The 26,671-nt window shown below is 39.8% G+C and overlaps 1 protein-coding gene across 1 annotated transcript in view; it reads right to left on the bottom strand.

Moving 5' to 3' along the window:
• Window positions 1-26,671, bottom strand: part of LOC148361795 (uncharacterized) — a 52,849-nt gene that overhangs the window by 9,162 nt on the left and 17,016 nt on the right. Inside the window, exon 2 of the mRNA XM_088343199.1 lies at window positions 19,108-19,276. Within this exon, the coding sequence (XP_088199325.1) occupies window positions 19,108-19,132 (25 nt within the window). The 5' untranslated portion in view covers window positions 19,133-19,276. The remainder of the gene's footprint in view (window positions 1-19,107; window positions 19,277-26,671) is intronic.

Raw genomic sequence — 26,671 nt, 5'->3', positions numbered from 1 at the left:
AACTGTTCAATTTGTGAGGAATAATTACCAAGTTGAACAGGAGTTGTTTAGTGTTTCAGGGGGACAGGGCACCTATTTTTCAAGAAATTCTTCTAAATTCCAACAGAAAATGTGTGTATTATGTCGTGCTCCCTAGGGGTAAAAAGAAACATTTATTGAATAGAATAATATTAAATTAAATAAAAGGCAAAATACATGAACTATCATATAAAAGTGAATTTTTGTAAATATTCGTAGTTAAAAAAAAAAACGCTTTTATTAATTAAGAGCCTCAATTAACATGATTATCCGTCATCTTGCTGCGACAGGTACTCCTTAAAAAAACAAAAATCTGTCGGAAAGCTGGGCAAAAAAAATAACACTTACAATTGTTTTAAAATATTACACAATCATTGCAATATTTCTTAGCAAGTAAACAGTGATCATCTCACTTTATACAAAATCTTGAGAACTTAAACAAATACAAAAAAATGTATAGATATAACAAATAAATCAAATAGCAAATCAAGCCACTTCACTGTCTTCTTTAATGTTAAAGATTGTAATTCAAGATTATATTCTAACATGTAACAGAATGGGAACAAATTGCTTGAGAAATGCTGATCTATTCGTGCCCTTTGTTTTTAATTAAAAACAAAATAATAGTCAACAGCAAACAATTCATATTATTTTAATTGGCATCATTTATTTAGTTATTTATATTTATTTAGTGTAGTCTTTATATCTAGTCAAGACTCAGTGACAGTTTTCATTACCAAAGGCTTTTGAATTTATGGTATGTACTGTATTTGACACAAAACCCAACAATTATGGAAACTTTACTTTTAAAGTGTGGGTATTGTCAAAATGTTTCTTTTACCCCAAAAATGTTAATTATTTAACACAGTGAACCATTTTTTATTCGCAAGACTTCGTCCCCTAAAAAACCCTGAACAGGCAAAATCGGTAGGAACCTTGAAATACTAAAATATAATAAAACACTCTACAATTCAAATCACAGCACAGCAGCTGAGGTAGCATGGCAGCTGAGTAGTTAACTCGTCCGCCTCACAGTTCTGAGGTCATAGGTTTGGTTGGTTGGTTGGATCTCTTAACCACTAGGGCTATAAGGGCGACGTTTCCTGTGATGTGTCTTGCACAAGTGCAGCCTGATGGCGCCCATCCATCTCCACATGTTTTCACCTAGTCTCGAACCCGGGACCTTTCGCGTGTTAGGCGCATGTGCTATATACATATGTAAAAAACTGTGCCGTTTGGTCACTTTGAGTCTCTAGTTAATAGATAAATTATACTTTTATATCCTATTTCGTGGTTGATATTGTTTATTTTTTTGCTCAGGTGCTTTAGTCGAGAAGCTGCTTCTTGCTTTATGAAATTGATGTCCTCCAGTAGCTAATGGGACCTGGTTCTGTGTCACTGGACAAAGATCCGACTTCTTCCTCTCATATAATGTAATGACAGCTTAGCAGACCTGGGCACTCCGGTCCTGGAGGGCCGCATGTTCTGCATGATTTTTGAGGTTTCTCTGATCCAATACAGGTGATTCCAATCACCAGTATCGTTAACGAGCACTTGCTAGCTTGCTAACGAGGATATAATTTGTATCACCTGAGTTAAAGAAGAGCAAACCTCAAAATCTGGCAGGACATATGGCCCTCCAGGACCGGAGTGCCTAGGTCTGGCTTATAGGGTGGTGAATAGAACCACACCAAGTGTTGGTGCCAACAGTTGAAGAGTTTGAAACAGCTGTTTAAAAACCAAAGTACCTTGACGTAATCCTCCTGAATTGTACACCTGCAAACCTTATGTCTCGGCATACTTAAAAGTATAGCTCTATAGCTCTATTCTGCCCAGCTGTGGTGCCCGTCGGGCCCTGGCGTTGGCCTAGAACTGGTGCGGACCAGGCAAATGCGACAGTTTGAATAAAAAAAGAAAAAAAAGCATCACGTGGGCCGTGGTGGGTGATGATGTGATGCGATTTTCACCGAGTGCTCTGAATGTGAAAGTAAAGAAATGTAATGAAGCGCGGATGAATGGCGGGAGTAGCTATAATCTCCATTTGCTAGCCAAATGCCTCGCTATTTAATGTGTGACATGTATGAATGTACAAACGAGATGTCTACTGGCCCTATTGAGTATGATTGCACCTAGGTTGACTCAGTGGGGAAATGTCTAGTACAGAAAAATAACAAATTGTGCTGTGATTAGAGACACTCGTTTGCGGACTCTGTCCGCAGCTGTCCATCTCAATCACCTAGTGCAGAAGTTTATATTAATTAAACTAGCATTTACATATATGCAGGAGTGTCAAATTAAGTCATGTTATGTTCATTTCTCAAAACAAAACTCAATGTACTGTACTGACTAAAATTCAGAAGCCCATGTAATAATAATTTTTACGAAATATTTTTGAGCATTTAAAGAGCCCTAAGAAACCAGCCTATAGACCAGGGGTCGGGAACCTTTTTGACTCAAAGAGCCATAAAAGCAAAAAATATTAATTTTATTTTGGGAAAGAGCCACACCATATATTATGAGACAAATTTACAAAATTGCTAAACCCGCACCCCAGACAAAAGCTTAGTCTTCAGCACATTTATTTTTGATGATTTGATAAAAATTATGAAAAGAGAATAATGCCAGAGCCCCTGTCCCAAAATCAACAAACATACCACTTTAAAATTGTCTCTTTCTTGCAATTACTCAAGATCGGTTAAACTTCCTTTTGGTGTGAATGAGCGAGTGAGTTGTCTCCGATCCCCCTTCTTAGAGAGGGGGAACCACCCCAGTCTGCCAGTCCAGAGGCATTGTCCTTGAGTCCACGCGATGTTTCAGAGGCGTGTCAACGATGACACGCCAAAAACATCCAGAGCTTTGGGGCCCTGCCACCGAGGAGCTTTTTGATCAGTTGACAGATCCGCCCCTCTCTTCACCCGAGTGTCCAGAAAATGCGGCCACAGGTCCGACGAAACGACTACAAAGTCGATCATCGAAATACGGCCTAGGGTTTCCTGGTTGCAAGTGCACATATGGACAAAAACATGCATGTCAGGTTAATCGGCCGGTCCAAATTGTCCCTTGGTGTGAATGAGCGAGTGAGTTGTCTCCGATCCCCCTTCTTAGAGAGGGGGAACCACCCCAGTCTGCCAGTCCAGAGGCATTGTCCTTGAGTCCACGCGATGTTTCAGAGGCGTGTCAACGATGACACGCCAAAAACATCCAGAGCTTTGGGGCCCTGCCACCGAGGAGCTTTTTGACCACCTCAGTGACTTCAACCCGAGAGATACGAGAGCCCAACTCAAAGTCCTCCGGCTCTGCTTCTCCAGAGGAAGACGTGTCGGTGGGATTGAGGAGGTCCTCGAAGTACTCTGCCCAACGTCCCGGGTCGAGGTCAGCAGAGCCCCATCGCCACTATACCCAGGGTCGATGGCACACCGCTTCACCCCCGAAGACGCCGAATGGTACACAAGAATTTTCTCGAAGCCGTTCGAAAGTCGCATTCCATGTCCTCACCAAACTCCCCCCATGCCCGAGTTTTTGCCTCGGCAACCGCCGAAGCCACATCCAGCTTGGCCAGCCGATACCTGCCAGCTGCTTCCAGAGTCCCACAGGCCAGGAACTCTCTCTTCAGCTTGACGGCATCCCTCACTGCCGGTGACCACACATGGGTCTGAGGGTTGCCGCCGCGGCAGGCACGACTACCTTAAAGCCACAGCTCCGATCAGCTGCCTCGACAATAGAGGCGCGGAACTTGGTCCACTCGGACTCAATGTCCCCCGCCTCCCTTGGGACATGGGCAAAGTTCTGGCGGAGGTGTGACAGGAGATTCTTCCCAACAGATCCTCACAACACGCTTGGGTCTGCCAGGTCGGACCGGCATCTTTCCCCACCATCGGAGACAACTCACCACCAGGTGGTGATCAGTTGACAGATCCGCCCCTCTCTTCACCCGAGTGTCCAGAAAATGCGGCCACAGGTCCGACGAAACGACTACAAAGTCGATCATCGAAATACGGCCTAGGGTTTCCTGGTTGCAAGTGCACATATGGACAAAAACATGCATGTCAGGTTAATCGGCCGGTCCAAATTGTCCCTTGGTGTGAATGAGCGAGTGAGTTGTCTGTTTCTGTGTGCCCTTCCACTGACTGGCAACCAGTTCAGGGTGTCCCCTGTCCACTGCTCGAAGATAGCTGAGATGGGCTCCAGCACCCCTGCGACCCTACTGAGGATAAGCGGTGCAAATAATGAATGAATGAATGAAAAAAAAAAAAAAATCGGGCAGTGGGCAGGGGACACCCTGAACTGGTTGCCAGCCAATCGCAGGGCAGACAGGGACAGACAACTTACTCGCTCATTCACACCTAGGGACAATTCAGACCAGCCAATTCACCTGAAATGGATGTTTTTGGAATGTGGGAGGAAACCGGAGTGCCCGGAGGAAACCCACTCAAGCACGGGGAGAACATACAAACTCCGCACAGTAAGGTCGGGAGCTGGATTTGAACCCACGCAGGAGGTTTTCCCACAACCTCGGAACTGTGCCGCACACGCGCTAACCATATATATATATATATATATATATATATATATATATATATATATATATATATATATATATATATATATATATATATATATATATATATATATATATATATATATATATATATAAAGATAGATAGATAGATATATTAGATAGATTTATACATACATACAGATAGTTGGCTATGACCTTCACACGCACTTCAACTATCCATCTGCTAGCACTTATGTTGATGTCAGTCTCATTCTTTCCCCATTCCTTGTTCTTTCTTGGTCTCTGGCTCTCTTTCTCCCTTTATGGTCCCCGTTGTTATTTCTACGTCTTTGAAACTTAAAAATAACCAATCCGATTATCTTCACATTTTGTTACCATGGCGATAGCCACATCAAACAAGCAAAGCGTGCATCTGCGTCTATATGTGTGTTCGTTTGCCGGGTGCATCACTACAACCTTTGCAGAGACAATAACGAGAACAACAACCGTCATCTCGCCTCACTCAGGTTGTCTTTGTCATTTTTTTATTGTCTCATCTTCCTCTTTTGCCTCCCGAATCCCCTTCATCCTCATCTTTCTCTGTTAACTTGCACTCAAAATAACTGTCGCTCAGTTACATCTCAAGGTGACAAGTATAGTGGCAAAAGAAGAAAGGTGGAAGGAAAATAATCCTCTAGAGGAAAACAGTCTGTATCTTCGGTTGAATCTCATTGTGACAATTAGGTGCCCTCGAATATAAAGAATGATTAGCTTGATCCACTAACAATTTGGTCAAATGCACGTTTCAAGAATAATGTTGCTTTAAATAATGATGAGTACAGCAGAGGTGTCCAAACTTTATATGTTTAAGGCCTGATGACCTTTTCTTGGAAGCTCCAGCATTCAATAAGAATGATAATAGCTTTTAAAAACGTTAACTCATTCCACCTGTCTTCGGGCAGTGGGCAGGGGATACCCTGGACAGGTTGCCAGCAAGTCGCGGGGCACACAGAAACCGACAACTCACTCGCTTATTCACATCTAGGGACAATTTGCACCGGCCAATTCACCTGACATCCATGTTTTTGGAATGAGGGAGGAGACCGGAGTGCCCGGAGGAAACCCACGCAAACACGGGGAAAAGATGTAAACTCCACACCGAAAGGTTTGATCTCATGTCCTCAGAACTGCCGTCGTGCAGCTCCCATACTATATATGTTGAGACAAATTTCAGCAAAATTGCTAAGCCCGCTCTCCAGACAAAACCTCATTTTTCAGTGCATTTATTTTCAATGTATGATGAATTGATAAAATTTATGAAATAAGAATAATGCTAGAGCCTGTGTCCCATATCAACAAATATACCACTTTGAACTTGTCTCCCTCCCACAATTACTTAAGATCGTTAAGCTTAATTGAGGTCATGGGGCAGCACGGCGGCGCAGTGGTTAGCGTTTGTGCGGCACAGTTCATGTCATGGGAACCTGTCGTGGGTTCTCCCCGTGCTTGCGTGGGTTTCCTCCGGGCACTCCGGTTTCCTCCCACATTCCAAAGACATGCATTTCAGGTGAATTGGCCGGTTCAAATTGTCCCTAGGTGTGATTGAGCGAATGAGTTGTCTGTCCCTGTGTGCCCTGCGATTGGCTGGCAACCAGTTCAGGGTGTCCCCTGCCCACTGCCCGGAGATGGCTGGGATGGGCTCCAGCCCCCCCGTGACCCTAATGAGGATAAGCGGTACGGCTAATGAGATGAGATGAGATGAGGTCATGGGTTGAAATCCAGCTATCAGCCTTCCTGTACAAAGTTTGCATGTTGTCCCTGTGCTTGCATGGGTTTCCTTCAGGCACTCCGGTTTCATCCCACAATATAAAAACCTGCATGTCAGGTTAATTGGCCGGTCCAATTTTCCGTAGGCGTGAATTAGCGAGCCAGTTGTCTGTCTCTGTGTGCCTTGGACAAGTTGACAACCAGTTCAAGGTGTCCCCTGCCCACTGCCTGAAGATGGGCTCCAGCATCCCCATAACCCATACTGAAGATAAGCGGTGTAGATAATGGATGGATGGACTTCCGTTATGTAGACAATCATAGTTTATGAAACTGCTGACGTTGCTTTAGGCCAGCTAAGAGGCTCTGCTCCACCAACTTTAAATTTGAATGGCTAAACTAACACTTATCAACACTTCTGTTATGCCACAGGGCCTGCAAAACTGATTGTAAAAGCCTCTGGGTAGATTTTTGACCCTGGCAATAAATCAAACCAAAGCAATTTTTTTGGTAAAGATCTTTACAGGCAAAAAAAACATTACAACAAAACAATGAAATCTCCCTCCCCTCCGAAAACCCAAAACAACTCATACACATGCACACACAATGGTTAAAATGCAATAAGAACAAAATAAGCAGAGAAAGAGAAGAATTAATGATGACGGCAAGGCACAGACTAACCATGTGAAGAAATGGACGTGAGTGAGGCTTATCCACTCTGAAAGGGAGGCCGCCTATCGTCTCAGCATTTTCAGCCATTGATAGATAGATAGATAGATAGATAGATAGATAGATAGATAGATAGATAGATAGATAGATAGATAGATAGATAGATAGATAGATAGATAGATAGATAGATAGATAGATGGATAGATAGATAGATAGATAGATAGATAGATAGATAGATAGATAGATAGATAGATAGATAGATAGATAGATAGATAGATAGATAGATAGATAGATAGATAGATAGATAGATAGATAGATAGATAGATAGATAGATAGATAAATAGATAGATAGATAGATAGATAGATAGATAGATAGATAGATAGATAGATAGATAGATAGATAGATAGATAGATAGATAGATAGATAGATAGATAGATAGATAGATAGATAGATAGATAGATAGATAGATAGATAGATAGATAGATAGATACTTTATTCATCCTCTAAGGGAAATTCACATTTCCAGCAGCATCCCTGAGCTGAGAACAGTACAATAATAAAGCCAAAAGAATACAATATACAAATACCCAGTGTGACGTGCAAATGCCCACTGTAGCGTGTTATATAGAGTAACTAAATAGTGCTACACAAAATACATATTGCAGTAAGATTTGGTAATATCCAATGTAGGTGGTGTGGTTTAATGTGGGCCTTTACTCTGCCGGGTGGAGTTAAAGAGCCTCATGGCATGAGGAAGAAAAGATCTCTTCTGTCTGTCCGTAGTACAAGACAGTGACAGCAGTCTGTCGCTGAAACTGCTCTTCTGTCTGGAGATAATGCTGTGTAGTGGATGCAATGGATTGTCCATGATTGACCTCAGCTTTTTCAGTGCTCGTCTCTCAGCTACTGTTGAAGCACACTCTACCAGTGTGGTACCCCCAAATTCTGAAACACTGAAATATGAAAAGAGATATAAAACAAAAAAAACAACGGCAGAACAAAACATAAAAGTATGAAATAAAAGTAAAGTATTATAAAGTAAAAGATTAAACGGCGAACAGACCCAGCCCAAAAGGATCAATTAAAAGCCAAATTAATAAGTGGGTATTGAGCTTTAAAAAATAGGAATAGGAAGGGTCCCTGCAGACCTGATGTCCTCCGGCAGACTATTCCATAGGTGAGGACCAAAGTGGCTGAATGCTGCTGAAGCATATGTTTTGGTCCTCACCCTGGGAACAGTCAACAAGCCACTGCCAGAGGCCTTCAGGGACCGTGAGGGCTGATATAATAAAAACAAATCAGACAGATAGGATGGCCAGAGACCATTAAGTTATTTAAAAACTACAAAAAACACCTTTAAATTGACCCCGAAACGCACAGGGAGCCAATGCAACAATTTTGAAACTGGTGTTATGTGATCCCTCCCCGGTCCCCGTAAGCACCCGTTCTGCTGAGTTTTGTATTAGCTGCAACCTAGCAATACTCTTTTTGGGAAGACCAGAGAGCACAGCATTATAATAATCTAAAAATCTTGTAGTTCTGGTACAGTTTCTCTCTCTGACTTTCAGGACCAATGAGTAAAGCAGTTTTTTTCCTGGTTGAGCAGTAGGAAGTAATCTGCTGTCCATGACTTGACATCTGAAATGCAATTTAAAAGGTAATCAATAGGACTTGTGTCATTGGGGGACGTGGCAATGTAGAGCTGGGTGTCATCAGCGTAACTATGGAAGGTGACTCTGTGTCTTCGGATGACATCCCCAAGGGGAAGCATACAGATTAACTTGAATTTTGGGGAACCCCAGGTGTAATTTCATGGGTTCTGGAGGAATATACATCCATAGCTAATAAGAAACTTTGGTCTGTGAGATAGGAACAAAACCAGATTAAAAAGTAATGGCTGAAATGTGATTGCTAAAATGCTTAATATGAAAGCATACATCTGAAAGCAGCGCAACCAGGAAAAAAGCAATGAAAGAAAGCCAACAGACGATTTTGATTTTTATCAATAAGTATTCCTTGACAAAGTAGAAGAAGAATAGAAGAATAAAATTTACTTTTATTGTCATTCTTTGTAACCATGCACACAGAACAAAATGTCAATACACCTGGCCCGTACAGTTAAACTGTAGCGAGCCGATGCAGCCGCAGCCAAACAGGGCGCAGCCATTTTAGACCCAACTGCTGTGTTGGGAGTCATTAGGTGACCGAACCCCCCAATTCCAACCCTTAATGCCGAGCGCCAAGCAGGGAGGCAATGAGTACCATTGTTGTAAGTCTTAGGTATGAGTCGGCCGAGGCATGAACCAGCGACCTCCCAGTCTCGGAGCGGGCGCCCTACCATCTAGGCTACCGAGCTGGTAAGTACAAGAACATCCCATGATTGCGGCGGCAGTAGCTCAAAAGAGTGCTCGTCTTGGGGAAGAGACGTTGCTGGTTTGATTCCTGACCCCTTCGAGTTAAATGTTGAAGTGTCCTTGGGCAAGACGTTGAACCCCTGATAGATAGATAGATAGATAGATAGATAGATAGATAGATAGATAGATAGATAGATAGATAGATAGATAGATAGATAGATAGATAGATAGATAGATAGATAGATAGATAGATAGATAGATAGATGGATAGATAGATAGATAGATAGATAGATTTCCAGCAGCATCCCTTCGCTGAGAACAATACAATAATAAAGCAAAGGGAATACAAGGTAAGGGCAGCACGGGGGCGCAGTGGTTAGCCCATGTGCGGCACAATTCAAGTCATGTGAACCTCCTGCGTGGGTTCAAATCCAGCTCCAGACTTCCTGTGTGGAGTTTGTATGTTCTCCCCGTGCTTGCGTGGGTTTCCTCCCACATTCCAAAAACATGCATTTCAGGTGATTTTGCCGGTCCAAACTGTCCCTAGGTGTGAATGAGCGAGTGAGTTGTCTGTCCCCGTGTGCCCTGCAATTAGCTGGAAACCAGTTCAGGGTGTCCCCTGCCCACTGCCCGATGGTTGCTGGGATGGGCTCCAGCACCCCCGCGACCCTACTGAGGATAAGCGGTGCAGCTGATGAGATGAGATGAGATGAATACAAGGTTAGGTGCCTTGCATGGCTGTAGCCACTATGGGTGCGTGGGTGTGTGTGAAAATGGCTAAGTATAAAACGCTTTGGTAGGTCTTCAGTGACTTAAAAGGTGCTATAAACTGTACGGTAAATGCACACCATTTATCATGAATATGAAATTTTTAGCCCAGCAGAGATGGCCGAGACAGCTCAGCACTGATATATATAGATACAGTATATACAGTATTTAGTCATGAATTGCGAGAGATTGTTTTCATGTTGCAGTTTTTCATTGGATTGGATTCAATTGTAGAATTGAAAAGAATGAAACATCTGCAAAATATAAACTAGTAAACATCATGTATTTCAACAACAACAAAAATTCACATGATGAAAACTCAGGAAATAAAATACCATATTTACTAATATCTATAATATCAGAGTCCGATGTTCTTGCCAAATTAACCCCACAAGAATACACTCTAAGAATATCTAATAATAGACAGAGGAAAACAACAGATTTTTAGTTTACTCTGACACGTGGAAGTCAAACTCATTTTGGGTCTGGGGCCGGATCCAGTCTTTCTGTTCTAAGGCGGGCTGTACCAGAATGTAAACTCAAATTTTTAGCTTTGTTTTTCAGCATTATGCTTTATTATTTTGCCTACATTGGTAAGCAAACCACCATATTATAATCAGGGATGCCAAGGGATCTAAACACAGCACATTTGTTCATAAACAACTGGAAAAACTATTTTCATGTTTCGCATTGAATGTGCTTACCGTTTTATGTTAACAGTTGAGAGCAATGTTCCCTCTAAGCTGCGCGCGTGCGCAATTGCGCACTACCCAGAGCTTTTCTGCGCACAAGATAATCTAGCCAGCTCACAAAAATCAGGGCTCTAAATTGCTAATTAAAAAGCTAATTAAGTCAAAGTTACAGTGCATGAAGGTAAAAATACACGGTTTCCCCGACTTTGTGTTCTAAATGCGGTATTTTGAAGTCAAGGTCGAAGTAGAACGAAGTTAAGTAAAGTCAGTAGAGTTTTTCGAGAATCGGCTTCATCTGCTCGACTCACTAAAAGGAACCGGCTCTTTCGGGTCCTAACGGCTCTTCAGGTTGTTTTTGCTTCTTTCTTCCCTACATAGAATAGAGTATACATATACCTTTATTGTCATTGTTACAAAATGGGTTAACATATTGTGACAACGAAATTGGGCATGGCACTCCAGATCCACATATTCACAGTGAGGATAAAAGAAACCAAGAAAATAAAGCAACAGAGAAGGTAAGGTTATAAAGACAAGAAGTTAAGGTTATATCCTTATCCTCTTGTAGGTAGGCATGAGTAGTTTTCAGTTTTTTGTGCGGTGTGTGTTTAGGGTGGTAATGGCTCTGGCAAAGAAACTGTCTCTGAGTCTGTTTGTGTGACCTGTAGCGCTTGCCGGAAGGCAGCAGTTTAAAGAGGTGGTGGCCGGGGTGAGAATAGTCCTTGATGATGTTTTCTGCTCTGCTGAGGTAGCGAGAGCAGGCAATGTCCTCCAGACTGGGCAAAGAGCAACTGACGATTTTCTGGGCTGATTTGATGACCCTCTGGAGCATTTTCCTGTCTGCTGCTGAACAAATATTATGTACAATTATGCACAAAATGACTTAAAGGAAGGGGGAATAGAACAAAAAACAAAAAAATACCAAAATGAAAAAGTAGTGAAAAGCTGAGAAAAAAAGACACAAAAGGAAAAATAAGAAGGAAGTATTCAGGAAAAAGCCAGAAAAGGGAAAAGAGAGGAACAAAGGAAAAAAAGTAAGTAGAGAACGCAAAGAAAAAAGTAACAGCTAGAAAAAAATAAACACAATGAGATTTTTTTAAAGGAATTTAAAAAAATAGAAAAAACAGGGAAAAAGAAGAAAAAGTTTGTGTTGCATTCAAATTATTTCCAATTATACCAAGTCAATCTTGTTGCCAACATCGCACTTCCACTAGAAAATGTGATTAAATAGAGTTGTGTATTGTGCAACCGACTAAATAAGCCCCCAAAAATGTTAGTATTATGCAACAAAAGATACCAGGAAAAAAGAGAAATGGAAATCTATTGAAAGAATTGTTGTAAAAACAAATGACGTTTGTAAGCCGCACAACCTTTGCAATAATACATTAGTCAATTCATTCAAAAGTGAAAAAAAAGTTGCATTGCCGGAAACACAGCAAAATGTAACTTGATGTCAAGTTTTGGACATGTTTGATAAGGGAATTGTTGCCACACTTGGGATTGCTGTTGCTCACTGTTGTTTCAAGCATTGCTCAACGACTTTGTGTGAACGCTCAGACCCATGGAAAATTAGAGGGAACATTGGTTGAGAGAATGCAGTTTTCGCCTAAACCAACTCTTCCTATACACAGCACTGCCCTATAGCTAATGGAGAGAGCATTTGGTTTTCCATTCTTTTAAAAATCATAACATTTGATAAAAATGATCTAGAGATTTGCAGCCTGCTCTAATCTGATGTATGCTTTTCTTGTTGTATGGATAATGAATAGTGTTTGAAGAATATCGTAATAAATAACGCAGATATGTAACGGTTTTCCTTTGTTCACTAACGGGGTAATCCAATTATTTTTACCGCCGTGAAAATGCCATTACCGTTACTGACAGTAAAAATCGGTACATTCCGTACGTTTTTGTGCGTTTTCAAACCTTTTCCTGTGGCTTTACGTACGTTATCATGCGTGCATTTACGTACTTTTTCGTGCGTGCGCTTATATACGTTTTTGGGTGTGTTTTGTGTGTGCTAGCGCATGTTTTTGTGCATGATACGATGATACGTATGTTCTCGTGCGTCTTTATGAACGTTTCTCTGCGTGTTTACGTACGTTTTTGTACGTGTTTACATACATTTTTGTGCATGATTACGTACATTTTCATGAGTGTTTACGCACGTTTTTGTGTGTGTTTATGTACATTTTTGAGCATGTTTATGTATGTTTTGGTGCTTGTTTGTATACATTTTCGACGTATGTCTATGTTCATGTTTTTGTGTTATTTTATGATATTGTCTACTTTTAATTTTTGTTTAACTTCAAGTATAGGATAAACTTGTTGCTGTTGAGATTCAATAAATACAACCATTGTCACGGTTGCCCATTGCCCTCAAATGGCCCCACCCGTTTGGCGCCAGCTGCGGCTCGTTGCCTGATTGGCTTCCCTCCTATTTAAGCTCAGTGCTCTGACTCACCTTTGGCAGTCAGTCAACGAACCTCTGCACCCGCAAGACGTGTGTTTTGACTCTGCCTGGTATCTATCCCGTTTATCTCGTCCTGTTTGATGTCTGACTCCAGTCTCCGGTGTCTGGTATCGATCCCGTCTGTCTCGTTCTGTCTGATATCTGACTCCAGTCTCCAGTATCGGGCATCAATCCCGTCTATCTCGTCCTGTTTGATATCTGACTGCAGTCCCCTGTGTCTGGCATTGATCATGTCTGTCTCGTCCTGTCTGTTATATTGCTACAGTCTTCGGTATCCGGTATCGATCCCGCCTGTCTCATCCTGTCCTATAGCTTGTGCCTTTCTCCAGTGTCCGGTATTGATCCCGTCTGTCTCGTCCTATCTGGTATCTGATTCCAGTCTCCAGTATTGGGTATCTATCCTGTCTGTCTCGTCCTGTCCGGTATCGATCCCGTCTGTCCGGTGTCTGCTCGTGTATCCGGTATCGACCCCGTCAGTCAGGTATCTGCTTGTGCATCTGGTATCGTTCTCGTCGGCCTCTGACTTCCTGTTTTTCCACGCCGGACTTCTGTCTTACTTCTTCCGCCCGGTGATCACAGAATCACTGGCGTATGTGTTCATGCGCATGACTGCCCCATTCCCGTAAAAAAAGCTTGTGTGAAAACGTTATGCATCCGGGTCCTCCTCCTGTTCTGGTTCTGACATCTACCCGTCTGTTTTCTATATAACTGACTAGAATGCTGAAAATGTTTAAATCTCTGACATACAACAACTTTTTTTTTTAAGTAACGGAATTAGTTACTTTTCCTGATGACTAGTTAATTTTACTTCAGTGTAATTCCGTTACTAACTGAGTTACTTTTTGGAATAAGTAGTGAGTAACTATAATTACTTAGCGTGCCTTACACCGATGTAGATAAAAGAAAATATACACGAAAATGTGATCCTCTCTGAGTTATGTTTTCTTTTTTTCCTGCCAGATCTTCCCTCTGCTTTTGTCTTGTTGGCCTTTGTTGTTCATCCAGATGCCAAACAATTTATAGCTATCTGCTCCATATGGACAAAATGATGTTCCCACTGATCTTTGGATCACTTTGCTACGGCTGGCTAAACTCTTTCAAGAGGTAATTTCGCATATAGCACAGTGTTCATTTTACCTCTGAAAAGTGATAGGTCTCACATGCTCAAAAATCTATGTGTCCCAACAGAGATGTATGGGTCCCCACAATTTAGTGTGCTCCATGCCCTTACAAACAAAATACAAAAAAACATTTTCAAACATGTTTATTTATGTAGTTTAACATGTTATGTTGTACATGTGTTTCCTTATATCATATATATTGTTAATGAACATTTTCTTGTGAGACACTGAGTTGCTCGACATGAATGAGGTTTTTTTATAAAAAAAGTTAAAAAATGAAGTCGCTTAGACGTTGACTGTAGAAGGAAAAAATACATGCAAATATAATTAAGTAGAACAAAACATTTTCTTATTCAAATTATTAATACATTTTCTGCATTAAATTACTGTTGGTAATATACTGATTAAAAGGGATCACCACAAACCTGTCTTTTTTCATTTTCTCCTTTTATACTTCCTTTTTTTCTTAACTTCTTTATACAACATAATCATTTGTAATATAATGCACCAAAGCAAGTGAGCCGTTTGAGAGCCGGCTCTCTTTAATGGGTTAAACCGAAAAAGCCGGTTCTCTAAAAAGAAACGGACTTTCACTACACAACTCGAACTGGAGATCGGCGTGCAGATGAAAACTCGAACCGCGAGACCAAAACAACAATGGCGGATCTGCCTCACGAAAAGTTTGGAGTGCGGTAAATCTTTGTTAAAAAATTATAATGACAATTTTGTGTCAAAAAAGTTGCGTCCCAGGGACGCACGTTAATTTGACACGATGCGTCCCCAGCAAAAATAATGCGTCTGGGACGCGGGCAAACAAGAACACTGAGCAATGCATGATTTTCAAATGTTCTACTAGAGTTCCCTTCTGCACTGAGCACTGCCGAACTCCCAGTAAGAGAGATACAGAGTTTACTTCAACAGTCAGGACGTTTTATATCTGGCTTTTTTGGCTTCCTACTTTCATTTCTCATGGAAACATGTACCGACATGACACATTTTTTAAGTGATCACATAAAATTGGTGGGGATCAAACAATGTTAGCTCAATGACATTATGTCATAAATATATTTTCAAACATAATTTAGAAACAATGTACTGTAAGGAGATTAATATTTTCTGCAGATGGAGTGAGGAGTGTGTTCTTATCACAACTTTTTATTTTGTTTGTCTTGTAAATATTTTCCTCAAGACCGTCTTAGATGAGAAACAAACCCGCAAATCTGTGCTATATCATTTGAGATTAAGATACTTGATGGCTCAGTTGCAGGTGAGATACACGTGCACACACGGGCAAAATCGGATTTGAAATTGAAGCTTTCCCTGTGTGGCTCCTGTCAGCTGATAAACTTTCGCTTCACCCCAAAATCAAATTACCAACCTAGCACAGCAGGCAGACATTATGACACCTTGCAGTAACCTCCCTTTTTCCTTTAGCAACCAATCCCTTCAAACAAACTTGTCCAGAGAAAATACATTCTTGAGTTTGGCTGATGTAGCAGATTTCACCGTGTGTGTGTGTGTGTGTGTTGCGTAGAATTTGTACGAGCCCATTTTAAGAAATGCTGACACAGCAGGAGTGAATATTTCTGTGTGTGCATTCTAGGAATACGGTTTGCACCGTATCTTCAGACAGCTTAACGCCAGTTTACCGACGCGCAAAATGAGATAGAAGGGGAAAGACAGTTGCATTTGGCACAGTAGCTCGCTGATGATGGACAGATTAGGAAGTGGTGCTGGGAAAAACACAAGATTAATAGTCACTTTGTGCACTGAATCCCCCCTCTCTCATTCTTTACCGACTTCTTGAATGGGTCATTTTGTAAGTATTAAAGATCAGAATCCCTAAATTGAAATAAAAATCTGGGAGGTTTTGATTATTTTTGAATTTATGGTAAACACTAATGTTTTGGAAAACTTCACCCTTTATCCTAAAAATGTATTGTTTCACCCACCTGCTTCTCCCAGGATGGATTATAGACAGTGTTTGTATTCTATTATAAAAAGAGAATGATGCCATAGATATCATGAAGGTTAAAAAAAAAGCTTGAGTTTTTAAACAAATATTGTGTATTATTTAGTTCCTCCTAGTGGTAAAAACTAAACTTAGGCGAGCATTAAGAGCATGGACTAATATGGAACGCAACTTCTCCAATGACTTTTCATGATGCAATGAACAGATGATTTTGAAATGCCTACAATCTCCCTACTATCTCGCAACAGAGACTTTCTCAGAGGTCGTTGGAACATTTCCATTAATCTTGTGGGCCGTGTCGAAGTATATGATCGTTCGGAACGCTTCTTATGGACGTCCTTAAGAGTTCCATCAGCTTCAAACTTTTCTCTAATTGAGGTGAAGGTTTTGCAGTATATCTTCGTATTCGAGCAACAATTGACCAATTGATATTTTATCTGACAGCCCATACAGTGTATGCAACAGGATTGGAATCCGGGTTGTGATGCTAAGGGCCCAGACACTTTATGACTACACTCTCAGAGGTACAGATGACACATGAAAATGCATTAGAGCTTATCTCATTATCACACCATTTTGACTCACAGTGCCAGAGAGACTGACTTGCATTCTGATAAGTCAAACAGTATATCCACTTTTTCACCTGTGCGTCAAAAACAATCGTATATAAGCTCTTTTACATACGTGTACACATTAAAGCGAGTGGTTATTGATGCACAGGTGCAAAAATCAGGTGGAAAAAGTCAGAATGCATGATGCAAATCAATGTTTCTGGCACCGTGAGTAAAAATAGTGTTATGATAAGGTCATATCCCATGCTTGATTTTTTTGATGTCATCTCTACCACAGGTGGTGTTGTGGAAAAATGTCAGTGCCTTCTCTGCCGCGATCAGGGTTCGACTCCCGTTGCGATATTAATGGATAGTACTCACAACTGATAAATCCTTACCCAACTGCAGTATTATATGCTGCCCTATATTGTGCTGTAATGGTATAAAGAGCCCAATGGTTATTCATGTATAAACACAGTAGCTCGCTTTAATTTGATGCGCCTTATAGTTGGGTGGGACTTATGTATCAGAAATATATAACAAAAGACTATTTTAGGTGTTGCTCCTTATAATACGATGTGCCTTATAATGCAGAATATACGGTACATTTCCTTTCTTAAAAGTTGTCTGGCTGCCTGCACTCGGTTAATAGGGTCTATCTATAGAGTAAGAAAAAAATAAATGAGTTATCAGCTGCGAAAATTTGTATACATTTTTGGGACACCCTGAATGCAGACTATATAGTGTTGGGAGTAACATGTTACTAAGGAACGCATTCCTGGAGCGCCATTACTTTTCTCTGTAACGAGTGCAGTAACTCATTATCAATGGCATTTTGTAACTCAATTGTCATTACAACATGAGTTGCAATGTTTTCTGTTCATGATAGCATCAAACAAGCCTTAATCTGCCAGCAACACAATGCAATGTTTATACAAACGTACAAAATACAATTGAATAGGTTACAGTTACAGTGTAGAGTATGAGGTTGCGTAATTTCTCCCTACTGATATTCTAATTTCTAATTCTAACTTCCTACCTACCGTATTCACTCACTTCTAAGCCGTATTTACAACTATTAAATAAAATACCAAAATCAGATTGTCACTTTATTTTTATATTTGGTGTGTGTCACTATGTCTTTGTATATTGTATTGTATTCTTTTGGCTTTATTATTGTACTGTTCTCAGCTCAGGGATGCTGCTGGAAATGTGAATTTCCCTTCGGGGATGAATAAAGTATCTATCTATCTATCTATCTATCTATCTATCTATCTATCTATCTATCTATCTATCTATCTATCTATCTATCTATCTATCTATCTATCTATCTATCTATCTATCTATCTATCTATCTATCTATCTATCTATCTATCTATCTATCTATCTATCTATCTATCTATCTATCTATCTATCTATCTATCTATCTATCTATCTATCTATCTATCTATCTATCTATCTATCTATCTATCTATCTATCTATCTATCTATCTATCTATCTATCTATCTATCTATCTATCTATCTATCTATCTACTAGTAGCGAATGGTAGGCAGTGCATGGGGAGGTCTGGCTTATATAGAAACAATCAAACCAATAGGGCAAACGTGAGCACAGAATGTATGGTAAAAATTAGCTTAAATTTGGTTTCTTTATTTTAAAAATGATTTTTTTTGCAATTCACCACGCCTGGAACTCAAAATAAAATGTCTTGGACATTACCCAGAAATTGATAAAAAAAAAATCTTAGAATGGTTTGAATATAAATTACTAAATGGATATGGAGTGTCTCCGCTTTGTTAGTTAACAAGCACTCAATGTTGTACAGGCCAAGAAACACGAGGGGTTTACCGCCTCCACGTTTTCTTCTATTTATTTATGTGGCTAAATTTAAGCAGGTTTAGGGAGTTTGAATTGTAATTTGTAACTTGATAGTTACTTTCAGAGTAGCGTGCTACTATCTGGTGTCTGACGGGTAACGAAATTACTTTTTAAATAAAGTAACTAGAAACCTTGACCATTTACTTTTTTTAGTTGTGAGCGCAAAACTAGTAATAATCTACATCTCTTATGGCACATGCTTCATAATGAGCAACCCTAATGAGCATTGTTGTAATGTAAATGCAAAGCAAGCCGTCTGTCTCATTAGCTTACGGAACAAAACAGAAGTGGGAAGACCATCAACATCTCTTGATATCTGTCGTAGCGAGTGTCGGGTCAGGCCTACCCGTGCTCCAGCTGTTCTTTGTCATCCTGCAGCATCCTGGAGTGTCCTCTTCAAACGTCTCCTTTTCCTCTTGGGAGCTTTGAGCACTGCCAGCTGAGCCATTTCCTCGCCAGCTGGCCACCGTAGAGTCACTCCACGGCCTTCAACGGTCAACAAGATCCCGTCACTCCTTAAGATAAGCACCAGTCATAATGAATGCACATGAAAGTGATTGACAGAAATCAGAAATTGCATTTTTTAAATTCTCAGGCCCTGAGGAGCAGGATGTCCCCATGAGACGGCATCAAAGATTTCTGCCCCCAAAAGCAGTCCATTGAAGAAATTCCCAGGTGAACAGACTTTGCCCCACCCCTCCGCATCCTCCAATGGGATCAGTAAAGGTCACCTGGCAACACAGGTCAAAGCTTTGATCCAATAAGAAGCAAAATCCGGTAGTGGGAGTTCTTTTATGTGAGTGTTTGCAAGAAACGGTTGGCTGTCTTTTGTTTTCTCAGGAGAAACAATAAACTAAAAAAATGTAGCAGACCAATTATCATCCACCAAAATTTAGAGGCTTTTTAACTAAAAGCATAGTGCACATGTCAAGGTCTAGGAAGTATTTCTGCAGCCCCTGAAATTATCGTGAGATATTATTGTATCATACATCAGGAATTGTGTATTTTTTCATACCGTGCCTACATTCTTTTTGAAGAATGTGTTTTATTTGGTTAACATACTTTTGATCTTCATTTGATCATATTTCAATCCAATTACCTTGTTTTCTGGATTATAAGGCGCACTTTAAACCCCAAAATTGTCCGGAAATTTGAAAATGAGCCATATATATATTAGAAAATATGACGGATAACGATGGAATGCATGGTGACAATCAAATGATACTGCATACAGTAACATTTCTGTCTTCTAATTTTTGTTACTGTTTGTTGTGAAGGACTACCAGTTTGAAATTAAATTCTTAAATAAGAACTTATCATGTCATTACTTTGTTGTTACTATGTTATCACTAGGTTGTAACTATTGGAAATGAAGTTAAAAGAGGCCCAGCCAGCCACAAAAGCATCATGCAAGTTAAAAATCAAATTTCCTAGAAAATCGTAATGATCAGATATTTTCAGAATCTGTAGTCATTGTGTAAGGGGGTGCTAGCTGTGAGCAGCAAAACATTAGCAACTAGCTATGCTTAAGCAGCTGACATCGCAGACGCTGTCACTATCTGTATTAGCATGAGCAAAAAAGCTTTAACAACTAGCATTGAAATGATGAAATGAAATGATCTGCATTTATATAGCGCTTTTCAAGTCAATGACTTCCCAAAGCGCTTTACAATGTGCTCCACATTTCCCAATAGCCGCCTTGCAGCCATGTAAGGCGCTAACCTGCTTATTGGGGGTATTAGGGGTTCAGTGTCTTACCCAAGGACACTTCGACATGTAACACGGACGAGCCGGGATTCGAACTGGGACCCCTTGATCCCAAGACGAGCGCTCTACCTCCTGAGCTACTGCCGCATTGGCATCAAGTGTTGCTCAATTAAATCATGGGAAAATGTAATCCACTGCAGATAAATATTTTTTCTTATTTATGTTTAAGTATTATTTTTCTTCGTTTTTGTGCAGATGTCATTCTGAACTCAGCATATATTTAGCTGGAAGAGTTAGCTGTCGTGGTTAACTTGAGTTGTCTAATATGCTTTAGGGGTCGTAAACTGCAACTAACACAACATTTGCAACCATGGTTAGCATTTTCTTTCATTCTCAACATTTTATCAGTCCGACTTGTAGTCAATTATTTGATTTGGCCCTCTGTCCATTTGACTTTAACACCACTGGCATAGAGAAAACAAAAAACTGTCGTATAATGCCTGCCTACTATGATACAACATATTTAATGCCCCCCTCTATGAAAGCCTTTGAAAAGTCAATTGACAGTTATGAATTCCAGGCAGTGAATAAGCACATGGATTGACCCTGAAGAGTGACATTGAACGCTTTGAAGACCCCACCCCCTCCCAATCCCTCTCTCTTGCTGTTTTCCTGCCTTCACTTGATACTCGCGAGGGCGGAATTTGTGCTGTCCAGCTGCATGAGTAAACCACAACACAATTTAGGAACGTTAATATTGTGGCAGAAAGCTCTTCAGTCCGAACTCAATTCTCTTTAGTGCATTTAAATGGTAGCAATTGAGTGTATACTGGATATTGAGGGTTTGCCAGCCTTTTAGAAGCTATGAGCTATATGCTGAATACAATAAACTTCAAAAGGCTGTTTCATTTGTTATTAAAATAATGTTATTACTATTATAGTATTATTATTATTATTATTATTACTGTATTCAAAATTCAAGCACTTTTTAAAGACTTTCTAGGAAGATTTTCCAATTCCTCCAGTGCCATTGAAATATATTTGTGGATTTCTAATATTTGTTATTGTTTTTGAGAGAACTATCTCGCCATGTAGTTGTTGGGTAACTATAACTGAATGTAATATGTAGCTTACAATTCTTCACAATACATTTTTCAACTGGAAATGTTACCTTAATTTTTTTACTTGGCCCATAACAAATATCCGTAATTATTGGACTATCACAGTAGCCTAGATGGTAGGGCGCCCGCTTTGAGACTGGGAGGTCGCTGGTTCGCGCCTCGGCCGAGTCATACCTAAGACTTATAACATTGGTAAAATGGCGGCGCCCTCTGTTGGCTGCGGCTGCATCGGCTTGCTACAACGGGTCAGGTGTATCGACATTTCGTTCTGTGTACATTGTTACAAAGAATGACAATACAAAGGAAATTATTATTATTATTATTATTATTATTCATAGTGCCCTTTTTAAATGTTGCCTGCACCTGTCCTATTGGCCAAAACCTGTAGGGGGCGATGACACTTCAAAGGACAATGCCATACAAAATAATGCCAGCTGCTGTTAATCACAAGAAAAGAAGAAATGCAATTGCAGAGCGAAGCCATCAGAGAGCAATTTTTTCTTATCTAATGTCTATCGAGTCAGAATGGTAAGAATCCTGGCAACAATTTCAAGCATTTACTTGCACGTTACCCAAAATTGAAGCATTTTCAAGGATTTCAAGCACCCATACAAACCCTGGGTATTACAAAATGGCCCAAGAAATGTTACAAATTAGGCTTCCCTGTATCCAGAAACAGTTTCACACCATTCATCCAACCATATTTGGGCATTCATCTATTCTTTCCATATGTCCAAACCATCTCAGAACATTTTCATGTACCCTCTCAACAAGCTCTCTCACTACACCAGTTTTTCTCACTACTTCCTCATTCCTTAACCAATCCAGTCATATTACTCTACACAAGCTACACAACCATTTCATTATAAAGACATTCAACCTATTACATTCATTTACTCTCAAACCCCACGCCTCTAAGCCATACATCACTGCTAGGACCACCACACCTTTACACAGTCTTCGGTTTGCATCCCTTCACAGATCTCTACGTTTTAACAGTCTGTTCAGCACACCCATTGCCTTGCACCCTTCACCCACCCTCTTCTGCACACCCTCCTCCAAACCATTACCTACTGCCACATACGAACCCAAATACTTACGACAGTGTTCATTTTACCTCTGAAAAGTGATGGGTCCTGGGGACTCGCATGCTCAAAAGTCAATGGGTCCCAACAGAGATCTATGGGTCCCCAGAATTTGGTGTTATCGGGGTTGAAATTGTAAATCGGCGACAAATATATAAATAAATATATAAACATATATATTCATTCAATTTTAATCATCACAGTTAATTGGTAATACAAAGCAGCTATCACTTCAGATTTTTTAGTTCACAAAAATATTGTAAATTATACAAAATAATATTGCTGAAATATTAGTCTATATATTCATCCAGTTTTAATCACTTCAGATTTTTCAGTTCATATATTCTTCGTGGTTTGCTGTACCGCCACAGTTCTAATGCCTCCTCAAGGTCCAATTGCAGCAAAGGAATTTCCATAGCTAATTGTTGTTGTGCCGATCCAATGTGCTTTTCTGAAAGTTCATATTGTGAAATGATTTATGCAATCCAGTTTTTTTGTCGCGCTGGGTGCACGCATCACAGAACATGTAGCCTCCATTATCATCCTCCTCATAGCGTAAACAGGAACATAATTGAATTCATTTTGGCAGAAAAGTAATTTTCTTGCTAGGAGTATTCTTTTGTTTATTATCTTTCGTCGAATCGTTTGCTTCAAAACATATGTTTTCCTTGCCTTCGCAGTCTTCTGAAGAATTTTTCCGCGTTTTTTTCGTACCGGAATTATTGCCGTTGTTACCACTTTCTGTATTGTGTTTCGACTTATTACCTACACGGAAGGAATTACCATTTTTTTTGTTGATTTGCACCTAATACCAACTGTTTTTTCGGAGGGATTACTTCTCTTTCACTCGACAACCACCAAAACAATGACGTCATCTCGAAGCAACAAGATCTCGTTTGCCGAAATGGCGCGAGACCAAAACAACAATGGCGGATCTGCCTGACGAAAAGTTTGGAGTGCGGTAAATCTTTGTTTAAAAAAAAAGTAATCGGGTAATAATGACAATTTGGTGTCAAAAAAGTTGCGTCCCGGGGACGCACATTGATTGGACACAATGCGTCCCCAGCAAAAATGATGGGTCAGGACGCAGGGACACAGGCAAACGATAACACTGTTACGATACTTTGTGCAACTTCACAGCATTCAAGCATGTATATATCAGAGAAAACCTTTTAAAAATTGCAGTGAGATCGCAAAAATACACTGTATAACAGATGTTGCTGCCTTCAGTCGTCACTTGATCCCAAATATGTGATCAACAAAACTTGAAGGATCTCTGAAAATGGTGTCTGATAACGAATGGGGCCTCATCACAGACAATGAGAAAAGACAAGAGAAGCAAATGAACTCTCAGGTTGCTATCATTCCGGGTGGTGTATGGTTTAATTTCAACCTTGGCCTGGAAGAAATGGAGAATGCACAGAAATGAGTATGAAAGGACTCTTGTAAATGGTTTATATGCAGTAAGAATAACAGCATATTTGAATTTCCGTGCGAATGTACACTGCCTTACAGAACATAACATGACTATTCCCTGCATGTTAACATGTACTGACTCTTCTTAAGATTGTAGGTAATTATAAATCATGCAGAAGGTATGGCAAAGAAATACTCAAAATTTTAAAGAAAGGAAAAAAAATCCACAAGATCTAAGATAATAATAAATCCCCATGCTCAAGTGGCTAGGCAATATTTTGGTCAATCACACACAATCGAATGCTATTTATAGAGTATCCAATTAAGCTGAGATGCACGGAAATACAGCATGCTGACTCAACATAGAATGTTTTGGGGTTTTTTTGGTCTGTAAAACCTTGAACTCTTACACCTATTCGCTGTAAGGCAAGTCGTCATATCCTTTAATTAAAACCCGGCCCTCAAACTAAGGTCTTGTCAGATCTATGTCATGATCAGTTATGATACAAGAATAAAGCCGTATAAGGCCATTAAGTAAACCTGCACTATTTAATGAGATCAAATACAGAAAGTCTGTATGCATTATGCAAGTGTGCTATAATAGACCTACCTATTATTTTGGCTCTTGAGTGTATGGGTCAGGCCATGTCATTATTTGTTTATAGACAATCGTTTAAAGTTGTATATTATACATATTATATATAAGATATATATATATATATATATTATATATTATGTATATTATATTATATTATATTATATTATATTATATTATATTATATTATATTATATTATATTATATTATATTATATTATATTATATTATATTATATTATATTATATTATATATATATATATATATATATATATATATATATATATATATATATATATATATATATATATATATATATATATATATATATATATATATATATATATACCACAGCCATATCCCCCTAGTGGGAGGTGGCTGGAGTCATTTCTGACTCCTTTTGGGAGATAGATTCAGAGGAGGGGATTCCCAGCCCCCTCGCTCAACCCAACTGAGGTGTTGGGAGTCATTAGGTGACCAAACCCCCCAATTCCAACCCCTAATGCAGAACGCCAAGCAGGGAGGCAACGGGTACCAATGTTTAAGTCTTAGGTATGACTCGGCCGAGGCTTGAACCACAACCTCCCAATCTCGGGGCGGGCGCCATACCCCCAAGGCCACCGAGTTGTATAACAATGAATAAATCACAGCAAGATTGACATCATGCATTGTATTCTGCATTCTGATTGGCTTAACAGTCACTCCGCCCATTTTCAGCCTGTGTCTGACTGGGGGTCAAAAAGGTTCCAGTCTAAGTTATACACATATGTACACAAGACAGCTTGATGAACCAAATTAACATGCAAATCTTTTTCAATTTCAATTCATCCTAAAAGCAATGTCGACAAAACCTTCTGGACGGACAAATTCACCTGCTGTGGGCCCACAATGCAGAGAAAGATGCTTTCTATCGCTAACAAACTTAGACTTCCCGACATGCTGAAGGAAGGTAACACGGTGTTCTCGCCATATTTTCATTTTCCAAGAAGCTGCACTTCAATGCTGTGCGGATTTCGGCGCCGAGGTGCATGCCTCAGCTGCCTGTTCATTTGACGAAGGGCAGCGCCGAAGTTCAGCTTTGGGTTTACTTCGGGCTCGGTCTCTTAAATCAAGTGTGCTGACGTACACATGGCGCCGAAGAGAAGGGTCGAAGTGTGTTACTCAAGTAAAAGTACTGTTACTCCAGAATAATATTACTTAGCTAGGGATACAAGGTTTTCATCCAAATAATTACTTAAGTAACAGTAATTAAAACAGTGTGCATTCTATGCAGATCCTATACATAAAAAAGGAAAAAATGCATAGACAAGCCCGGCCTGGCCCAATGTAATAATTGACATTGTACGCCCTACCCCAAGATCTTACATCTAGCAGGAGTTATTTGTAAAAATAACGTTTATGAAGCTCAGTACTTTAATGCGATGGAGAAATGCTTGCGCCTATAATATGGACTTTACATTGTTGTCAATGTATTTTAGAGTATTCAAGAAATTAAAAAGATAAACAATTGTTCTATTTAGCAAGTTGACTAATGCCGGATCTTTTTGGAAGGCAACTCCCTTGAAAAACTAGAGATTACTGTAATCCCTGAATCGAATAAACCCAATTAATCGAACGTCCTCCAAGTAATTTTCTGGTCAGATATTTTGAATTGCATGATTGCTCATTTCATGTGAAGTGTGTGTTTCCTTTTTAAGCCAAAACAACATAAAACAAGTACAAGTCACTCTCACTCTGTGTCACCCTCCTAAGCCAGTTGGATGTAAAAAAATAAATAAGAAGAGTTCTACCCCGATCAAATCAAACCTAGTGAAGATAAACAAGCAGCTTGTTAGTCAAGACATGCGTGCAGGTGAGTTGAATGTATACAAGTAAGCGAAAAAAAGATGTCCCTGCCATTCATGATTTTCATCCCAAAACTATTGAACGACCTGATATTTCAGCGGTAAATTTTATTAGTGAGAAAATGAGTGGTGAAATGTTTTAC

The sequence above is a fragment of the Urocampus carinirostris genome, chromosome 8, assembly GCF_059441175.1.
Source record: "Urocampus carinirostris isolate Australia breed hairy pipefish chromosome 8, RoL_Ucar_1.0, whole genome shotgun sequence".
Classification (NCBI taxonomy): Eukaryota; Metazoa; Chordata; class Actinopteri; order Syngnathiformes; family Syngnathidae; genus Urocampus; species Urocampus carinirostris.
The sequence above is the reverse complement of the archived record's forward strand: the minus strand, read 5'-3'. Positions and strand labels throughout refer to the sequence as shown.